This window comes from Aspergillus pseudotamarii, assembly GCF_009193445.1.
Source record: "Aspergillus pseudotamarii strain CBS 117625 unplaced genomic scaffold BDV38scaffold_48, whole genome shotgun sequence".
NCBI classification, from domain to species: Eukaryota; Fungi; Ascomycota; class Eurotiomycetes; order Eurotiales; family Aspergillaceae; genus Aspergillus; species Aspergillus pseudotamarii.
The window spans coordinates 105639-126592 of NW_022475062.1; the positions used below are offsets into that span (position 1 = coordinate 105639).

At 46.9% G+C, this 20954-nt stretch overlaps 4 protein-coding genes across 4 annotated transcripts; 3 read left to right on the plus strand and 1 right to left on the minus strand.

The window, feature by feature from the left end:
• Positions 1–88: 88 nt before the first annotated feature.
• On the plus strand, positions 89–2679 carry BDV38DRAFT_253476 (cytosine permease). The gene is made up of 3 exons (XM_032055241.1): positions 89–917; positions 1008–1224; positions 1285–2679. The coding sequence occupies exons 1-3, from the start codon at positions 690–692 to the stop codon at positions 2385–2387; spliced, it is 1548 nt and encodes a 515-aa protein (XP_031911020.1). The 5' UTR covers positions 89–689; the 3' UTR covers positions 2388–2679.
• A 1779-nt stretch (positions 2680–4458) lies between these two features.
• On the plus strand, positions 4459–6165 carry tif35 (translation initiation factor eIF3 core subunit g). Its single transcript, XM_032055242.1, has 4 exons — positions 4459–4563; positions 4638–5265; positions 5338–5509; positions 5625–6165. Exons 1-4 carry the CDS (start codon positions 4547–4549, stop codon positions 5675–5677), a joined length of 870 nt encoding a protein of 289 aa, XP_031911021.1. The 5' UTR covers positions 4459–4546; the 3' UTR covers positions 5678–6165.
• A 6001-nt stretch (positions 6166–12166) lies between these two features.
• On the minus strand, positions 12167–12591 carry BDV38DRAFT_145477 (uncharacterized protein). The gene has a single exon (XM_032051522.1). The coding sequence runs from the start codon at positions 12547–12549 to the stop codon at positions 12331–12333; it is 219 nt and encodes a 72-aa protein (XP_031911022.1). The 5' UTR covers positions 12550–12591; the 3' UTR covers positions 12167–12330.
• Positions 12592–15458: 2867 nt separating this feature from the next.
• BDV38DRAFT_253487 (NDT80 / PhoG like DNA-binding family protein) lies at positions 15459–17642 on the plus strand. The gene has a single exon (XM_032055243.1). It carries the CDS (start codon positions 15513–15515, stop codon positions 16977–16979), a length of 1467 nt encoding a protein of 488 aa, XP_031911023.1. The 5' UTR covers positions 15459–15512; the 3' UTR covers positions 16980–17642.
• The last annotated feature ends 3312 nt before the right edge of the window (positions 17643–20954 follow it).

Consider the following 20954-nt stretch of genomic DNA (forward strand, 5'->3'; position numbering starts at 1 on the left):
GTGATATGGTCGTGGTACTAATCAGTGACTGAGATAATCAGGAACGGTGCCTATCAGCTGTGAAAGTCTTATCATTCACGTTGCCACCCTTGGTCAGGCCCCACATGGCTGGTCAAAATTTGTAGCCAATCACGGAAATTTAGAGGGTGCTTGGCCCTCCGAGAAAATTTTCTATCCGCCAATCAGAACGCCTATGAGAAAGCTTGTCGATCCATGATTCGTTGAAAAGACACGTTAGGGAGAGTAAACCTTAGGGTTAAGGCACAAGTGGATCCCCGAACGGCCTTCTCGAAACGAGTAAAAAAAGGCTTGACCTGGATTTGGGAAGACACGCGACAGTAAAAGCCAGCGGAAGTTACGCGGTCGCGGCAATTCTCGCTGGTTTGAGATCGAGTGGAGATGTGTGGGAAGAATTTGTCCTAGTCCTTCCGACCAAATATTTATTTCTAGCTCCCCCCATCCTCTGACGCAGAGGAAAAAAGAAAGAGAAAGGAAAGATGTGAACCACAGCTTGATTACTTCCGTTCCCCCTCCTTCTCCCTACCAACCCTACTTGGTCGGTCTTAGAGCTATCTAGCTCTCCGACCCTCTATATTCTCAAGTCTCCTCCTTCATTGGTGGGGATCTTCATCAATCACGAATTCGCCGTTGGAACAAACGGTTCTGTCGGACTCCCCGAATCTAGCACGATGTTTGGAAGAAAAGATCAAGACCTTGAAAAGGGTCCTCAGGTGGCGAAGACGACGTTGGACACCAGCAGCGATGGCGCCGTGCCCGGGGAGACCTTTGTATACGGCGATTCACTGTATGCTAAGCTCCAGCGACTCGCAGGAAAGATCAACATCGAGCAGCGTGGAATTGAACGGGTACCAGCAGAGGAGCAGACGGATACATCGTATTTCAATATTGGCAGCATGGTGTGTTCATGATTCCATTGCGTTAATTTTGTCTATGCCAGCTATTGTCTGGCATTCCAAGACCGCCTGTCCAACTGACCCAACACGCAGTGGTTGGCAGCCAACATGGTAGTCAGTTCCTTTGCCATTGGTGTCCTCGGAAAATCCCTCTTTGCTCTTGGCTTTGTGGATGCCATCTTGGTGAATCTCTTCTTCAACCTGTTGGGCATCATGACTGTGGGATTCTTTTCGTGCTTTGGCCCTCCTTTCGGCCTGCGACAAATGGTACTCTCAAGGTTCTGGTTCGGATACTGGGGAACGAAGTTCAGTGAGTATATTCAGTTTGTGGTGTTTTGTTCTAGTTAAACAGCCACTAATACCTGTCTAGTTGCCTGTCTCAACGTTTTGGCCTGTATTGGTTGGTCTGCAGCCAATGCAATCGTTGGTGCACAGCTCCTCCATGCGGTCAACACCGACGTTCCAGGATTTGCAGGTGTCTTAATTATCGCCTTCTGCACGTTTATTATCACTTTCGCCGGATATAAAGTCGTCCATATGTACGAGTACTGGAGTTGGGTGCCGACATTCATCGTCTTCATGATCGTCTTCGGCACTTTCGCCCACTCCGGAGATTTTGTGAACATCCCCATGGGCGTCGGGAAATCCGAACTCGGTAGCTGCCTCTCCTTTGGTTCCACGGTGTACGGATTTGCCACTGGCTGGACCAGCTACGCGGCTGATTACACGGTGTACCAGCCCAGGGACCGCAGTCGCCGCAAGATCTTCTTCTCAGCATGGGCCGGTCTTATCGTTCCTCTGATATTCACACAATTCCTCGGAATCGCCATTATGACTGCCACCAGTCTCAATGATGGTGACAACAAGTACCAAGCTGGCTATGCAGCTTCCGGAAACGGAGGTTTGCTCGCTGCTGTCCTCGAGCCTCTTGGTGGATTCGGCAAGTTCTGCCTCGTGATCCTCGCCCTCTCCATTGTCGCCAACAACTGCCCCAACATCTACTCCGTCTCCCTGACCCTCCAAGTTCTGAGTCGTTATACCCAGAGAATTCCTCGTTTCATCTGGGTGTTCCTGGGTTCCTGCGCCTCAGTGGCTATTGCCATTCCCGGATATTCCCATTTCGAGACCATCCTGGAGAACTTCATGAACATCATTGCTTATTGGCTCGCCATTTACTCCGGAATCTCGCTCACTGACCACTTCGTCTTCAAACGGGGCTTTGGAGGATACCGCATCGAGATCTATGACAAGCCCGACAAGCTTCCCCCGGGCATTGCGGCCGCGGTTGCTTTCGGCTTCGGTATCGCCGGTATGGTTACTGGAATGAGCCAGTCGTGGTGGGTCGGACCGATTGCGAAGCATGCGGGTGCGCTACCCAGTGGTGGCGATGTCGGGTTCGAGTTGGCTTTTGCTTTTGCTTCGGTGTCGTATATCTTCTTGAGAACGGCTGAGTTGAAGGTGTTTGGTCGGTGATTGTTCAGTTTGTTTTCTTACGTTTGGGGTACGGGACTGTGAATACGTTCTATTATGTTTATGTCTACTTCGTCGTTCTAAACGGCATCGCCAGTTCCCTTTCGAGATGCATGATTGCATCTTCATGATACCGCGAGTCATGTAAATATTTTTTGTAATCTAGATCGTAATATACTACGTGTATATCTTCAAGACCGTATGAACCCTATAAAGACCACTACCTTTGAATACAGGATTATTGGTAGACTCCTTATACTTCAAGCTCAGACATGAGGTGTTGGCCCTAGAAAGCGCTGATTCCCCGTATCTTGTCATGCCTCAGGCACTGCTGTTCAATCCCAAGCCTACATTGCTAAAGGGGATTTCTGTGCTCATGCCTATGAATGTAAGTATACTTGCGTACACCTAGGTGGAATGATGTTAGTTGCAAATTTATTGTTAGAACGTCAGAACGCTGCTAAGACCTACTCCAAGAGGAAATCACAGCACAACGATGAAAACCCATCTACTATTACTACTGGAGTCCAGTTTATTGCGAGATAAAGCCTATACACGAAAGGTAATTAACAGCATTTCTTCTGGCCATCCTCTCCCCCATCTTTCCACGCACACATACGCACTCTCTTTCAAGTCGCGTTCAGACAGTCTCAGTTGATGTGAGTACAGTACGTGGAATTAACACCAAAGGTAACTAGTATCAGTGATCGGATTCACTTTGACCCTCCACTTCTAAGGAAGAACTTTAGTCCCGAACAGCAACTATTACCTTCTGGACCTGAATGCCCATTCGTTCGAAATAAGCTAGGCCATATCACCAGGACAAATATACCAAAGAAGCAGATTATCCGGCATATTCATGTAGTCTTCTTCTAACATACCAATGGGTGTGGAGGTCGATGACACCGAATAGATCTAGGTCATTCGTGCAATAACACCTTTCTGCGTAAAGCTGGGCTTATACCGTTTCCACTCGTATGGGAGTAGTTCATATTCAATGTAGAGCCTGCAACTCGTTTACGTATATCCCTTTCCATTTACCCAAGATGATGATACCTGTCCATTGTGTCCTCAAATGAAATCACCCTAGGAACTTGGACGATTCTTCGGGAGTCGGTCAAGTCCTCTTCAATCCTCTCGGTTTGAAGCTCTTATTCTGAGATGTATCGACGAAGAAACTCCGTGTCTTGTTGGCAAGAATTTAGTTTTTGCTTCGTGGTTGTCATGGTCATCATATATAGAGTCACCTTGGGTCGGACAATTCCCTTGATTCGAGACACATGTCCTTAGTGAAACTGAGTGCTAACAAAAAATTAAGAGGGAGGAATCATGTCCCGACAATGTACGTCATACACTTCAACATTGAAAGCGTTATTAGAACCCATGTTCTAACTATCTCAAGATGGGGGTATTGTTAAATGATATATGGAGAGTATATGACAAACGAGCAGCCAGTTTGCTGTCTCAAAGGGCTATTCAAGTTCTCCAAAGGCCTTGTCATACAGCTTCGTTTGTTATCCAAAGTAGGGTAACTTTGTGCTATAAAAACCACGCAGCTGAGATAATTTTCTCCATTTGGCTAACCCTTCTTAAAACTTAATATTCCATCACTTATCTCTACTCCAGTACTTTCCTCTCCTTCGGTTCAGTAAAGCACACTTTAATCTCGCTGGACGAAGTACACCCGCCACATTTCGAAGCTGTCCATATTATTATATTCCCTATTATTTTCGTTATCAGTACAAGCTTATGGGCATAATGGACCGACTCGCTAATGAGTGTCTGCATTGGATTGCCTCTTTATTTAGAGACTAGGAGGTGCCATGGCCCATGCTGTATAGTCATTATACATATGGGCCAGTATGGTATGCTTCGTTTTTGTTTCCATAGTGCAGAAGTATGAATCTACGCGGTTATAAATATGTCATAGGTTTTACCAAAACCGTAAAACCAGGTTCAATTCAGATCTTTTGCTAGACTTGACGTACAAAAGTAGGGTTAACGATAGAGGTCGTCCAGATGGCATCACGTGAGCACAGCTCCCCGACACCAGCCACTTAACTGCGCCACAGGTCTTTGCCGCGCCGAACAAATCCACAACGGATCTTTCGTTGAAATCCTAAGAAATTCAGCAACATTTGCAGATCACCACATAAAGCACAATGTCCAAACTAGCAAAGTAAGTGCGAACGGACCCCATAAACCCGCGTCGCCGGAAGTCCCCTGACATGAAATTTTTGCAACTTTCTGCAGCCGCGCCGACTGGGCCGACGACGAGGAGTTCGATGACCCCTCCGCGCTCCCCGCGCAACAAGTCACAACGAACAAAGATGGCACCAAGACCGTTGTGTCGTACCGCTTCAACGACGAGGGCAAGAAGGTGAAGGTCACCCGCCGGATCAAGACCACCGTCGTGAGGGAACATGTCAACCCCCAGGTTGCGGAGCGGAGGTCCTGGGCCAAGTTCGGTCTCGAGAAGGGCCACGCTCCCGGACCCTCGTTCGATACTACCTCCGTCGGTGAGAACATCGTTTTCAGACCCAGCATCAACTGGAAGGCACAGGCCGCGGAGGCGGAGAAGAACGGCGGCGAGAAGGGCAGTGTGAAGGATCAGCTCAAGGACAAGAAGGTCAAGTGTCGTATTTGCAGCGGAGAGCACTTTACTGCCCGCTGTCCGTTCAAGGATACCATGGCGCCCGTCGACGAGTCCGCCGGTGGCGCTGGTGCTGCTGGTGAAGCCGATGAATCAGCCGCCGGTGGTGTTGGCACTGGATCTGGCAGCTACGTGCCTCCTCATCTCCGGAAAGGTGCTGCTGGCGGCGGCGAGAGAATGGGTGGCAAGTACGAGAAGGACGATCTGGCGACTCTGAGAGTTACAAACGTGAGTTTTTAACGCTACGCTTTTCTGCGTTTCTCTTATCTATGTCATGTCAATCCTAACAATGAGCAACAGGTTTCCGAGTTGGCGGAAGAAGGAGAACTTCGCGATCTGTTCGAGCGCTTCGGCCGCGTCACCAGAGTCTTCCTCGCCAGAGACAGAGAGACCCAACGAGCCAAGGGCTTCGCTTTCATCAGTTTCGCAGATCGCAGCGACGCTGCACGCGCTTGCGAGAAGATGGATGGCTGTACGTTTCCTCCTCCTCCCCCAGACCCACCTCCAGGATCAACGAGAATACACCAAAAGGAAAAGAAAAGAAAGGAAAGGAAAAGAGAGAAACCAGCTAACAAATATCCTTCTAGTCGGTTACCGCCATCTTATCCTCCGCGTCGAGTTCGCGAAGAGAACCACATAAACAATTCCACCGACCCTCCATACCATTTCTTCTTCTCGTTCCGGTTTACGACACTTTTTGGATCTTTTCGTCAGGCGGGCTTCCTTCCTTCATGGCTGAGGAATCTTTTCTTTGTAATGTATGAACTGATCGATAATGATGATTACTGAAAGGCATCCATCCAAACCGTGTCATTTACATTTGCTTTTTCTGTCGATTTTCTACACAAAGAAAAGTACGGTTCTAGAGGGGTTTTCCCATTTACCTTTCCTCTTTCTCTCCTCCTCTTCTTTTTCTTCTTTTTCTTCGTTCTCCCCATAGCTCCTCACAATCTCAATATGGATAGCAAATGATAAACCAAAAAGCACGCTAGACACCCACCCAAACAAAAACAAGCCAAAAAGAGAAAAAGCACAAACCCCTATAGATGCAGAAGGTAGATCTCCAACAACAACAACAACAACAATAAACTATAGCAAAAAAAGAATAAGAAAAAAAGACAAACCTCCAAATCCCATCACACTCCCAAAAAGGAAAACGAATCAAAACTCTAATCTCAAGGCCCCCCTTCCCCCGAACCACGGACAAACAATTTCTCACGACCCCCCAGAACCCATGTCTTGAAGAACCTTGAGCCTACATGTGTGACAGGGGAGGGGCGTGCGGGCATACCCAGGACCGAGGATGAGACATGTATCTCTCTCTCTTTGTGTGTGCGTATGTTTGTTTAATAATAGAAGTGGACAAGCCCAAGGGTTTGTGTGAGATGAGGAGGCTTAGATTCCGGGATCGAGGAGGGAATGGAGATTTGTCTGACTCTGATGCTTACGAGTTGGGGTACTTTGTTGAAACAGTTGGGGGAGGGGGAGGGGTGTGGTTTCATGTTTTGGAGGACTATGGAAGATGCTGGGGTTGGAGATTGAGAGAGAATGGGAGCCCCTCGGGTGCTACGTAGGGAAGTAGGATTCCAGGAGGCCTTTCGATCTGTATTATTTTGATTTGAATTTGATTCTTTTTTGTGTTATTTTTTTTTTCTTCCCCCCCCCTAGAAGTCTAGCCCATTGTACATACTGTCATTTCCCTCTCCAGGTGGGAACTCTCCTGCAGGTATTAGACATGCACAGCACACGCAACGGTACATACGCGGGAGAAAGCCATCGGGGCTAATTCCTAAACCCTCACCGCGGTGCCGTGTGGACCTGGACTTACATGTGCGGGTATATCTATGGACAATGGGCTAGGGATTTCCAGGATACTACTCTCTGTGGCGATGTTTGGACCGGTTTCGTCGGCCGAACGATGAAATGGCGGTATAGCGTAGCATCACCCGTATAAGCTGAGTGTAACGCAGGGTCAGGACCGCCAGAAATCTGATCAGCTTCGTATCTTTCATCCAATGGATGGGATGCTCGGTGGTACTGGAAGGAACGTGAAAGAGCCCGGGTGCAATAAGTCCGGTTACATTGCAGGCAGACCTGTGGTTTATCGGGCTCGTCGTCGTCATCAGTTTCGTGGATGGATTCTTAGAACGGGCGAATCGTCGATATTCCAAATCAAGGCCGCAGCCTGTTGGCTCGTGAGCCGATTTCCACGTCCGCCTGTGTCACTCAAGCGCTCCCTGGACTGGCAGCTGTCATGGACAAGTAGGAAGCTCTGAGTTTGGGCGGAAGTCAGCATGGCGGGCCGTCGAATAGGTTGTCATCGCCAGAGGTTCAAACTAATGCCGCTAACGTAAATAAGGTCTAACGGTTGTCTCTTTGTTGTACTGGCTAGGTCAAGTTCGACTAGCTCAACAATAGTCTTCCTGCGTTGACTCTTCATCTTCCTTGGTTTCAGGAGCCATTTCCGTCCGTGGAGCATTTCGTTAGGGTTCTTCCTTAGCGCAACGAGGGTGACTTAGCGTGGTAAAAGGTAAATTGGGACACTCCGAAAGGCGAGCCAGCCGTGGGCCCGCTAAAGGCAGAGAGCAGGACGACTCACCTCTGACGGTATGGGAGACTTTTCCAGCGTGCGGATGAGAACCCACGTTGGAACCTACACTATACGGCCACGGTTCCTATGAGGAACCTCCAGATACCTCAAATGAAGCTTTTTGAATGAAATTGTTGAGGGTCAGCAGGTAATATCTGGCGGGAATTGGCACCCGTTTGAGTCATACAGACAGGACCGCATTCGGCAAGGGTCAAATAGTGGGAACAAGAAAGTTTCATTTCTAACAAACAGACCCAGCTGTATGGATATAGTCGATACGGAATCCAGCCACGGGACATTCTGAAATATCAGGCCATCACGCGGCAGCTGCGTTAGGAAAAAGCACATGGACAGGCACCCCATTATCCATGTGAGCGGTGGGTGCATTAGATGCGGTGCAAAAAGATCCGGGGCGAGAGGCAGAATTGCATTTAACCTGACAGTCTGGCCTTACGGCCAGTGACAGACGCATGATCCGGAGCATAAGTCTCCACTAAACGTTCATGGGCCTCGGGCGTAGGGTTGCAGTGGGAGTAGACTACAATTCCAAATCAAACACCTAAAGTCCACGTCGATCGTCGCCATCGCCAAAGCCTCCGTCGATATAACCAAGAGAAGAGTTCTACTATACCCGCTCATCGGTTACCATGATATCCCCCTGGGGCGGACGGTGGAGACAACAGACCAGTCAAGGGTACAGGCGGGGCATATCTAGCTCGAGAGAGCGCGAAGAGCTGACAAGTTTGGTATCCGGGTCACCATCGATGTCGTAGGGATCAATTGCCAAGACCAGTCGAATTCAAGGTTGAGGACCAAAGAAAGCGTGAAGATCACAATCACGGTAGAAAGTTCAAGCTCCAGAATCACCGTCTGTCAATGGGTTTCTTCTCAAGCGTGGAGACTACAGGGAATCCCGGAAGTAATGCCCGAATGGTCTGGACTCGCGCGATTCCTTTAGCTCGACGCTGACTCGTGGGAGGGACAATATTTGCTGCCTTCTCACAGTGGATCCAAAGTGTCCATCGGCCAGCTGCAGGTCAGTTAAGTTAGTACATACTAGTTAGTACTAGTATCTCACTCTCCGTCAGGGCTGGTCAAGGTAAATTAACAAAAGTGCGGTTGTACAGGAACATTTCAAGAAAAGGTACCGGCCTAGTACCGGCCACTAAGCTGGATGTGGCAAGAGCATGGTAGAGAACGTTGTATCCACTCGTTTAACTGGATTGGATGGGATGGTTAAGTTAGCTAGTATGGTCGGTAGTAGTAGACCCGAAGCCAAGGCTGGCAACGTATTGCAAACTTTTCCCACATGAGTAGGAGTCTAATCAAAGGTTAATGGAGGGTCAAAGTTTAGCCTAGAACGATCAAAACCTTAACTAACCATAGAGATGAAGTCGATCACCCACTCATCCAGCGACAACAAGCGCGCATTCGAGAAAGAAACAGGGAGAAAAAGACGGGGAGGGCAATCATGATGATGATGATCATAAGCACCACCACCATAATTAGAATAATATTAATATTAAAACATAATAATCAAAGTCATGATCTAAACGAAGTGAACCTTGAGGGTAAAGGGTTGGTCAATCAATAAGAGCTGAGGGGATTTAAACGATTAACCTTCCTTTACAATCAAGAACGGATTTAAAATCCTTGTTATCTCATCAAACCAACAACAAATCGAAAGAAATTACCAAAGATGGGTTACATAAGACGAGGATAATCGGTTGGATCCAGGAACATGGGTCAGTCTAGTCCATCGAACAAAAATAGAAAGGCGATTGAGATCATCCACAGAGCGATGCCCGTATATGGAAAATATTATGTAATGGAGGGGTTTAAGGAGGGAAAAAGCAAGTTAATTAGTTAGTCAATGATTCCTTTCATTGTTCAAGATTTAGTTAGTTGGGTGAAAGAAGGCCAAAACATGTTAGTTTCGGATGGAAGGGAACTGGGGGAATGGAAGGAAGTACTAGCAGGTACTTACGGAGTACACTGGAGGTATCATACACTATCCTCATTCAGGCTAGGAGTGGTGCACGTGCCACTAGAGTCCCATGGACTTCACTCCAGGTGTACTATTAGCCTTTCTAAGGTTAGCGCCAAAGCGGTTCCTTTGTGTTGGGATCAACATGAGCACTACTCCAACTCCTCCGTACAAGAGGTAACTTAATCTACCAGTAACCTACTAGGTAGGGAAATCGCATGGATGATTGAATATACAAGGTAAGTGGGAATGGCATAGGCAAATGGGGACTAACCAAATTAGAAAAAAAAAAATAAATAAATAAAAAGGAAATAGAATTCCAAAACGAATCACTCCAAATGCAATCATCACCGCGCATGCGGACTGGCTATGTTTCTCCCTCTAAGCACATTTTCTCAGATTAGTAAAATCAACATGCGCTTACATCTTTTCCTATCCTATGATTTCATTTCATATGCATCACTATGTATTTGTTTTTTTCTCTTCTCGCTAGAGCTCATGCTTATTGGCTATCGATAGCCTGAAATGCAACCTCTCCACCACCATCTCCGAGACCCCTGTACGAGGTTACTCTGGGATTCGCGCCGCATCCCGCGCACACATAACATGCTGCACGACATTAACCCCCCTCCATTAGGCACTCTCGATTAGCCAAGTTCAAGTTTTTTTTTTCTTGGTCCCCAGTCCTGGATGGATCTAAGCAGGGACCTTCGGCCAATGGTCCTGTCTGACCTCCTTTTTCAGCGTCATGCATATCGCATTTGGACCAACTAGCTTCCTTCACGGCTGGATGATCAAATCCGCCACAGGGCGATCTTCAAACGAGATAAGAAGAAATCGTGAAAGAAACAAGAAAAGACTGAAAGAAAAAGAAAGAGTAAAATAAAAGAACCCAAAAAGAACTCATAATCATAGTAATAATTGACAGGATGACGCTAATCTGAGATTGAAATGGGACTTCTTTGTGTTGGTCTCACCCTTCCCCGGTTTGTGGGGCACGAAGCTCAATTCTGGAAACTATGCTGTGTACGGGAAACGCGTCTCTCCACATCTACACACCTACTCTTACTAATTCGGACTCCTCCAATTGATGTCTCATTACCTCTCATGGCACAAGTATTCAAGTGGATATGGTGGGGGGGATGGGCAAAAGAATAAGAGAGAGAGCAAGAGTTACTAACCCTGATGCATGGTTCTATCCATTAATTCCAATAATTTACCGAATATAGCATCCTGGTTGACGGCACCTGGTTTTACGGGTGTACTTTTCAAGATGTACATACGATGGAACCTACCGGTCAACCGGTAAGTAGGTATTCTACTTATGTACCCATGCAGCCTGCATGGTTCAATCGGCTCTCCGGCGCCGGTGTCGGTGAGCGACCGACATGTCCATGTCCATACTAAGGGAAAGGTGTTTTTGAAAAGGTAAAAAACTAACATCTATATAGACTGACGTATGCATAGTCTGTTCACTTTTAATATTCTCATCTGTTTTGGTCTTGAGCTCATCCATCGTCGCACGGGGCAGCAAAAATAAAAAAAAAAAAAAAAAAAAAAAAGAACAAGAAAAGAAAAGAAAAACCGAATTTTCCCAACTGTTGGTTGGAAACTGTCGATCGCCTGATCTCTCATTCATGCAGGAGTTGGTGCTCGTGCCTCGAGCACCCGAAAGTTCTTTGGAACGGCCCCAAAAGAGGCGTCATGTCTAGAACATGGATCCTCTTAATGGGTCCACCGGGCCCCCTGCCTCCCTTATACCAGAATTTTACTGACGCATTCTCGTACCTCGATCATGGTTGGTTGGTAAGGCCCATCGCCGTGGCTGTCTGCGGCTGCCTAAGCTCAGTAGTGTCGACGGCCTCCGTCATGCGACTGGGGTCTGCACGGGAGTTCCGGGGCCATGATCGTCGCTACTAATCCTTTCTAGCGCCATCTTAATTTGCTTTGCTGCACTCTGCCGTTGACCGGGTGTTCACGCTAGAACAGCTGACTTTACCGGCAGTGGTCTGGTTTAGAGCAGTTCGGCCGGCTAGCGTCCAGCTGAATCATTCCAACGCTGGAATTCATTTTTTCCCCTCGGAACTACTCAAAGTTTGTGCAGCTTTGATAGTGTCTGGAATTGGATACTGAGGGGCTGTAACATCGAAATTGACCAATGCTGTGTTTCTCCAACGCTTTGACAGGGTCCAGTGCCCTTTCGCGCTATTTTGGCTGATGCAACAATATTCTCCACGATGGCTCTCATGCTTCATTTTTATTCCAGGGAAGCTAACAGAATGTCAAAAGAAAAACGAAAAGATACCCAAAAAAAAAAAGGAAAAAAAAGGCCCCCAGATAATCCTGTCTTCATTACACTTGGACCTCTTTCTGCTGTCACCCATTGTAGTGTTATTGTTATGTGACCTTTTTATTAATTCTTTATCTCGATTTTCCTACTTGAAATATCTGTTGCATAAATGCAGGTGCAATTAAATATCTCTCGTTCTACAGTTTTTTTTAGTTTTAGTTTGTTATTATTACGTCTCTTTTTTTCCTTTTTCTTTTTTTTTTTTTATTATGCTTTGTTTTTTTGGGCCCTGACATGGACCTGAATTGCACAACAAACTCGTGGCAAAAGTGGTATTCGTCTTCAAGCTTAATTTGGTAACTAGGAGCTATCAGGGCTTGTGCGCAATGCCGTTCTGCAGACAATTCCGCCGCATACCTACAAGGGTCATACATTGGACGTAAAGGAGGTCAGGCTAGAAACGGAGAAAGAAGGCGTGGGTGTGGGTAAAGCGAAAGGAAGGAGGAAAAAAAAATAAAATAGAAAAAGAGAGAAAAAGAAAAAAAGAAAAGGGCCAACTTGACTTGAGCGAAGCGTTCCATTCGGTATTTTGCGAACGAATATCAATCCGACAGATCCCTCGATCTTCGGCCCAAGATTTCTCATTCCCAGTCATCATTCAGTGTTCCCTGCGATAGAGGAAGCTGCAACTACTAGAACCAACATTAAATCCCTTTCATCAAGCCTTCCGGGTCGACTATCTAGGCGAGGGAAGCAGAAATAAAGACTGACGGTTATCAGTTTGATAGTCGATCGTTGGCGGGCAATCACTTTACATATAGCCGTGCAGCCTGGAGTCATATTCTGCAGCAATAAATGCAAGACACTACACCGTTGAATGAATCCCGCACAATTTATTCGATTCAGGTATGCTTCTTTCTTTAGCATTCGTCTTGCCCAGCGTCTTCTCTACCTGTTCTCCACAGTGTCCTTCCCAACTGCATTTCCAAGCCAGTCCCCACAAAAAGGGAGAATAAAACTTTTACCAAAAAAAGGATAAAACATGTGGCCAGGTTCTTCAGATCTCATTGTGTAGATCCGATGCTTACCCCGTGTGTGGGCTCGTCTGATTTCCCTTCCCCTTTGTCATAGAAACAAACGTTCCTATACCTACTTTAGTTTACAGGCTGTACAGTACACTGGTGTACAGCAAAGTACCTGTATTGCTCTCGTCGCATTTTCCCTTCACAGTCCTTCAAAGTGCAAATAATCATCGCAGCTGTCTATATTTGCTGGCAGTGGAATGCAGTGATGCTCTGAAGCAAAGTCTCGCTGATGGAACGTGCCATGTTTTCTTTTCCGTCCAGCTTTCCTCTTTTGTTTGGCCTACTTCTAAACTTGCCTTCAAAAGCCCCCGAGCACTAGTGCTTTTGACGTCCAAGTCCTCTACTATTTCCTTGATCCAGCGTTTCAATCCATTCGGGGCTTGTGATTGCCAGCCGACTTCTTTGTTTGACAGTACCTTCCTACCTACTGGTATCTCTTCTGAACAGTCCCATACTCTCCACCACCTCATTCGCTTGCCTCGAGCGTCCTGTTCAAAGACGTTGGCACTGTTTTAAAGCCACGCCACTTTGCTAACAAGCCTGAAGGAGAAATTAACGCCGAGTAGGAGCGGCGACCACTTTTCTTTTTTTGTTCTTTTCGTTGTTTGGTTTTTTTCTCGAGCCGCAGGGTTCTAAATCCAATGAGCAGATCGTTCTGCCATATTCCCTGACACCGTTTTCACTCTAATATACCCCTGTTCAGCGCCATCAAAAGCCTAGTGCTCCTTGGGCGTTACTTTAGCGCTCGCTCAACTTGGACTGGTCTTAAGGAACCTTCAAGTTGTCCTAAAATCCCAACCCCATCTTCACTGATATTATTTCTCAGTGGGCTTTGCCAATGAATCATTGTAAGTATTACTACTCCTACTGCTATGATTATTACTCGGTTTTATTTTATTTGGAATTTGTTATTATTATTTCTTTAGGGTTTGTTTTCATTTTCTGGTATTTCTTTTGATGGTATTGTATTTTATGATGTCTTCTTTCCCCCCCTTTCTCTGATTTTATTTTATTATTGTTATTCCTTTTTTTATTATTCGCTCTCTGTCTCTCTCTCCAACATCGGATCTTCTTCCTGCACCCGTGACCCCCCCAATAGATTGCTTATGACGAGCGATCTACATGAACGTTTATTTTCCCGTCTCGTTGGTATTTTTAGGGAATCTGCTCTGTTACACAATCCTGGTATTTCTTCATTTCCCTGTATCGATATGACATCAAGGACTGTTGTCGTCTTGGCCGTCAAGGATGAAGACCCTATTTCAATTCTGACTAGCAAATGTCCGATTACCTTCAGTACCTTTTCCTTTTGCTCTGGCGCATTCGGCTCTCTTGTATATCTGTATTGTGGCTCCCCCATCGTTCTGATCATGCTTCTCTTCACCAGCAGCAACTCTACTGCAGAATTCTTTTCAAATGGACGGTCCAATTACCACCGATAGTGACTATACAGGTGGCCAACGGCCGTTCTCTGGCCCAATCGGCTTCCCCATGGATGATGAGGATCATAGTCGCAGAGGCAGTGCTGTTGGACATCCTTTGGCGCAACCTGTCTCGATACCTGCGACGAACGGTTTGAGATACAACACACAGCAGTCTGCGCTGCAGGATGTGCCGTAAGTTGTCTTCTAATTCCGACTACCCTTTGTGCTCCACTTTTATCCACTTGCAGTTACTGGTCACAGCATCTCCCCCCTTCCCTGAATGCGTGGAATGGCGGTGCCATGATAGTTCCCTTCCCCCCCCCCCCAAATATTCCCGGTTATGTATGGTTGTTATAATTTTCTTTTTCTTGTTCAGTTTTACTTGATATCACTTACTTTATGTTTTATAAAATTTTACGTTTTTGTTCTCTAGCTTGAGTCCTACTTACATGCATTTTGATGCTACTCCTCGGGTTGTGTCATAGAACCTCGATATGTGCCTACAGTTCACCCCTGGCTGATTTATATGTGTCGTGTCCTCTTGTGATGCGCTGGCGATATGCGGTTTTGATTCGCTTTTTTGCAATTTTTATTTTAGCTCTATCTTCCCTTGTCTGTCTATTTGGCAAGCTCCGGGGAATATGCATGGTTACTAAGTCTAGGTGATTTTTTTTTTAGCTTTGCAACATCTCCGACAATTCTCATGAGTCCTACTGACTCCTGCCCTGGTTTGTCATATCTATAGCCTACCAAATACTGAGGTAATGTGACTGATGCTCTCCCCAATAGAAACCTTTTCTCCCGCATCGGCCTCAATCTATTCGCATTCGCCGGGGCTGCCATTCGATAGAATGCCAGAATTCAGATCTCATCGGGTACCCCCTCTGTAAGCCAGTCACCCTCGTTCTTTACCAGCTTGTTGATGAGCATTGATTGATACGAACTGGTGAAAAGTCAACCACCTACCGGTATTTCTCCAATGCATTCGCAGAGTGCAGCAGTATCTGGAAGTGCTGGACTTCTGGGTAGAAACGACAGTTATCCTGGAACATACACTCTTCAACGAGGTACATTTCCCTCGTTGTCAAGCCTTAGTGATATGTCCAGAATGTCGCAATACACCACTACCCCGCGAGTTTTGGAAAGCACTATAGACCGAACTTCTCAAAATTTATTATATGGTCAACCGGGGAACATGCTGATGGAGCCGGTCCAGCGCATGCCACCACCGATGACAGACGCCCCCCCTTTCGGCGAGACTAATGTTATACACCAAATCGTCTGCGGCAATCAAACCATTAAAACAGAAATCCAGGCGAAGATACATAAGGGCTTCTTTCAGGTCGATGAAAAGTGGACCTGTTATCGGAGAAATTACTTCTCTGTCTCATGTTCTTTCTCACTACACCCGTGGACCCATGCGCCTCTCTACCTCAAATATGACCAAGGAACCGAACGTATTGTACAATTTGCCATGTCAATATCAGCCATTGTGAATCAACAGTTTAGCGAAGTCCGCGAGCTAGTCCAACACACGCCAAAGCGGGATAAACAGTCAGAGAGGAAACCTGGGAAAGTTATTTTACAGCCCTCTCAGCCACCACCATTGGTCCTTGGCCATTCGTCGGGATCTGGTGGCAGTCAGCATACATTTGGCCTGGCCACTCAATCTGTAGGGATGCCTCTCGACTATAACGGCTCATATAATAGTCCTCCGCAACCTTCGCAGCCTCCGACGCAACATACATTTGAGCGCATTCAATTTCAAAAGGCCACAGCTAATAACGGGAAGCGCCGAGCCCAGCAGCAGTACTACAACCTGGTTGTCGACCTTTACGCAGAAATTGCTGAGTCCCAGTGGATCAAGATTGCTAGGAAGCTGTCACATCCAATGGTGGTGCGCGGTCGCTCCCCAGGCCATTACAAAGATGGCCGTCGAGACAGCTCAACAAGTATGGGTCCCGATGGGGGAAGCGGTGGCTCAGGCGACGGCAGTGGAGGGGCTGTGCTACATCCAGGCATGGGAGCAGCTGCACGGTCTCACTTGGCCCTCATGTCGTACGACTCTTCGCAGCGCGGCGGTCCACACTATGGCCGGGCTGACTATAGCCAAATAGCAACAACTGGCCATTCCCCATTAAGTGGAAGCCCACACATCTCATCCTCATCATCATCGGCCTTCGATATAGGCGTTCTGGGTGATTCCATGGATCACATGGACCCCGTCAAGAGCACGTCAAGCATTGATTCGTATCATGACTCCAGCTTCGGAATACTAGACGCCCGGAAGCCTGAAAGCCAGTTCCGCCACCAATTGCGCCCTTTCGAGTATGAGACTGTCTCAAAGCCTAGTGAGGAACCCAGCACAACCTTTCATGAGTCATTCGATCCGATGGTATCCATGATATCAAGCGGACACAACGAGCCTCCACACTACCTGAAACACCCAGCCAGAATGGCACCTCATATGTATCATCATCCCACTACCAGCAGCAGCTATGACCCCATTTACTCAGCACGCTCCAATAGTACTCGATTCCAGGGCTCCCAGAGCCTATGCGCTTAGCCTTGTGGTCCTCTTTGATACCTTTTTCATTCATTCATCTTCCTCCGATTTATTTTGCTACGTCTTGTTTCTATCTTTTTATCCTTTTTTTCTCGGACCTTCGAACCAAAATTCCCTTATGATTAATGCATCACCAGCTGCTCTTTTCTATTTATCTTATGGTATTGTTATTGTGTTTGGGTCATGGCCTGGAAGAGACGAAAAGATTGGAGGTCCGTTTCTTTGTTTACATTCTACGATAAGCTTCAGATCATGGCCAGCGAGATAGACCACCATCTTGAGTTGATTTTCAGATTCGTTCATCCAAGCTGAATTACATGAAACTAACTAGTGATTTGTCTGTCTCGCTGTTTCTTTCACTTTCATTTTACTTTTCTCTTTTGCCCCTTCTTCTTCTGATCTGGTAAGAGGTCTATAAATTCTGTCAATCCTTTTCTGTCCTTCTCCCACTTATTCTCCCCTTTCCTACAACCTAAACTTCTCTTGTCCATTTTCTCTCTCCTCCCTGCCATTTTTTATTTTTTATTTCTTATTTACTATTTTTTTTTCTCAAAAAACCTATCTTCTGGATCCTGGTCCTGGACTAGGTTCATTTATTTGACACTGTCGTACGTACCCCGCGAAAGATTGGGGTGAAGGTTCCAAAAAAAAAAAAAAAAAAAAAAAACACGTGTAGATGCTTCGTGGAAGAGAAGTTGACAATGTCTCCGACAGTATGGTTAAGCTGTGCAGATACCGCCGTAGCCGTCGGCGGAAACCAATGGCAAAGGTGAGAATCATGACGGCGCACCAGGGATGGTTGAACGGGAGCATGAATTATTAGGTTAGGATAAAGAACACGAACCTAAATTGATGTTTTGGGTCGTATGCCCATTGGCTCTTGGGGACGCCATTTTTTCCGATATGAAGTTGCCTTGCTTCAAGTACCTAAACTAGGACATGTCCGCTGTCAGGGTTTTGACAACTGCACGCAGAAGCGGATTGTTCACACGGCTGTCAGTATTTAAGTTTACTCATAGAAATAGTGTCAAGAGGGAGCGGCTACGTGTCAGCCCCTTGAAGTCCAAAGCATGTATCTAGAAACGGAATATGTTGGGACAAAGCACCAAAAACGCGCAAAAGACACAGAGGACAAAAAATAAAATAAATTTAAATAAAACCGAGGCTGAATGAAATAGAATGACAACGCACACCGTACAAGGAGGAAACAGCTTTTGGTCATTTTGTATTGGTTTTGTACTGTTGCTCTTCTTTTCGTTTTTTCCTTTACGAAGAAAAAGAAACTGGCAACTTAAGGAGGCATCAACATGCCAAACAATTATGCCAGACAAAGTTGGCGGTCACCAGCATTAAGCGGTGTTGGGCTGCGCTCTCACCTCCTTTTTCTTTTTTTTCTTTTTTCCCATCTTCTATTGCTTTGCCCACCTTTTTTTTTTTTGTCACGTCCGGTCCTGTCATGTCATGTATGAACGTATGTATGGAGAGGTTGCCTGCTGGCACCCGATTCATCCATTCGTTCAGGACTAGGGATCTCGAGAATATGCGCCTTATCAGTCAGTCACCCTCACCGCACTATGTCGCCAAAAACGTATGAGATCCGCCATTCGACGAACGTCAAAAGGAAGACGAGACTAACGGAGGTGATCGTCAGTGGGCTCATGAGGATCGACCTAACATGCATTAGGGGATATATGTACCAACACCGATAGTTTCTCGCGCGAAGGATCAACAGCCCTGGTGGAATCGTAGTAGACCCTGACTACTGCCCAAATGAGTTAAGCCGACTAGACTCCAACTCCACTTGACCTACACTTCGGCACGTTCCGACCATTCCAGTCGATCGTCTGGTGTGGACCATCAATGAGTCCCGTTTCTGGTTTCAGTGCGTTGTTTACGCTCTTTCTATACATGCATGGTTACTGCATTTCCCTTTTCTCTTTTCTATTTTCGGTCTGTATTTGGAGTCACTTCTTTCATACCCCCCCGCAGAACTCCAGGCGTGGATAACCTCCGCACCAGTGAGATGTGCAGGACATGCTCATCTCATCTCACATAAATTGACCCATCGGTCAATCTATAGGCCAGTCAGAATGGGATCCCTCGTTCCCAGAGATTACCAAGCGCACAGATACCGATAAGTGATTCAGTCACTAGCTGTTCCAGGTAGCCTTCATGCAATAACCCTCCCTCTTAAGGTGGCCCATTTATGCACGTCGTACAAGGGGTCGACCCGGCGGAGAGAGATGAAAACGTATGAGTATGATAGATGGGCTGTTAACAACGTTGCAAGCCACAGGATACTGACTAACTGCGGGACAAAATAGCTGTTGAGGAAAAAGCAACCAACAAGGCGCGTGTTTCTGTTTTGAAAAAAAAAAAAAAAAAAACAAAAAAAAAAGTGGATGGTTGTGCAACGTTGCATCCAATCTGCGTGGACACCATGACACTAAATCTCACTAAGGTCCTCATTTTCCCTTTTCTATGAGTAACGGTTGGGACTTGGCTTATCAAGACCCCTGAAACCCTCCCCTACCGGGTACAGACGACATACGACGCATGTATGAAGTTCCATTGATGTGCTCAGAGTGTTCTTGCCCGGCTGGACTCTTCAAAACATGGCGCATGCCATCCAGTAGCCAATGGCTAAGCATCACAAGGCTGGAAGGTCCCAGGGTCTTTTGTGTGTCTCTAGTTTCGGGTTCAGATCCCAGCCTTTCCAGAGCCCGAAAACACGGACCAGGTTGTTTAAGCCTAAAATCCTTGAAATGTACGAGACTCAGACGACCGTGCGCACCTCTGTCAGGGTGGATTTGCTATTCAAGTTAACGGCTCCCTTTCATTACTAGTCTCGCTGCCAAGGAGACTCTTAAGCGGACAGTCATTCCTCCGAAACTTTGTTGAATCTTTGCATCCTGGTTAGCTTTCTAATTTACATAGATCTCATTCGTACGATCTGAGCCAATGTCCAGCTATTCTACGGTCTCCCCGTCTTGCCATCCCGCCTCTTTGTTCCCACCCCAACATTCCATGCATTGTATCTCGGTTTCACGAAACGGTCTCCGGATGTTGTGTTGCGCCAAACAAACTTCTGACAGCCCACAGCACGCGATGAACAAGAGGTACGGTATAGAGGCGCCTTGCTTGAGTATCCTGAAAGACCTTCTTCTTTGGTATTTACCCAACCTTTTCTTCGCCCCCTCCTTGCGTCCGTCCGTTGCTGACTTCCTGTCATCTCAATTCCCAATGGGCGTCCGCTCCCGCCGACTGTTCCGGAGCTTTGACTTAAGCCCGCGGTCACACGATGAAGTTGACTCGGCCGACCACAGTCTAGGCATTCGTCAGTGAAAAAGAGGCCGACTGCAAATAAACTCTAAGCCCCCTCCATCACACTAGGGCCCTTCTTCAGTGACCATCCTTATCCACCCGCGAGATCCGAATCGCCATCTTACGATCCAACTCATCCTGCTCCTGCTTTGTTGGAGACATGCCCATGGCGCCTTCTACTTCTGGTAAAACCCAGAGGCCAATCGACGCCCAAGCCATCACGCCGACTCCGAAAAGAGCCCTTGTTTTCGGCGACAAAGAACGGTAGGAGCTAGTAGCGGCAGGGGATTAGGCCCAATTTGGAAAAAGGTCATCGACAGGAAGGGAATATACACACCTCCAGAGAGACATATCTGTAGATCGTTGATTTGCCAGGTGGATGGTGAGGTGTGTCAACTCGCAGGACCTCCTTGTTATCTCCGAGTGACGGTCACGTCAAGAGGTAAAAAGGTCACCAGTCCTGGAAGGGTTAGCCTAGACGAGATTAATTGCCTCAGGCCTGAGGGATGTGGGTCCCTCCTCACCGCTTTTAATTCTGCCCACCCGTGCCATCGGTACTCCGTCCTCCGTCCTCCGCCGACCTTCTTTGGTGGCTCCTGGTGCTATACAAGGGTCAAGTATAACCTCAGTCCGGAAAAGACCTTTCGCTTT

Excerpts from the sequence above, each read along its gene's own strand:
- BDV38DRAFT_253476 (XM_032055241.1), top strand. The coding sequence starts at position 690 with ATGTTTGGAAGAAAAGATCAAGACCTTGAAAAGGGTCCTCAGGTGGCG. Across the intron at positions 918-1,007 it reads ATTTCAATATTGGCAGCATG|TGGTTGGCAGCCAACATGGT; the intron begins GTGTGTTCATGA and ends CCCAACACGCAG. Across the intron at positions 1,225-1,284 it reads ATACTGGGGAACGAAGTTCA|TTGCCTGTCTCAACGTTTTG; the intron begins GTGAGTATATTC and ends ATACCTGTCTAG.
- tif35 (XM_032055242.1), top strand. Across the intron at positions 5,266-5,337 it reads CGACTCTGAGAGTTACAAAC|GTTTCCGAGTTGGCGGAAGA; the intron begins GTGAGTTTTTAA and ends AATGAGCAACAG. Across the intron at positions 5,510-5,624 it reads TTGCGAGAAGATGGATGGCT|TCGGTTACCGCCATCTTATC; the intron begins GTACGTTTCCTC and ends ATATCCTTCTAG.
- BDV38DRAFT_145477 (XM_032051522.1), bottom strand. The coding sequence starts at position 12,549 with ATGAGAAATCTTGGGCCGAAGATCGAGGGATCTGTCGGATTGATATTC.
- BDV38DRAFT_253487 (XM_032055243.1), top strand. The coding sequence starts at position 15,513 with ATGTCCAGAATGTCGCAATACACCACTACCCCGCGAGTTTTGGAAAGC.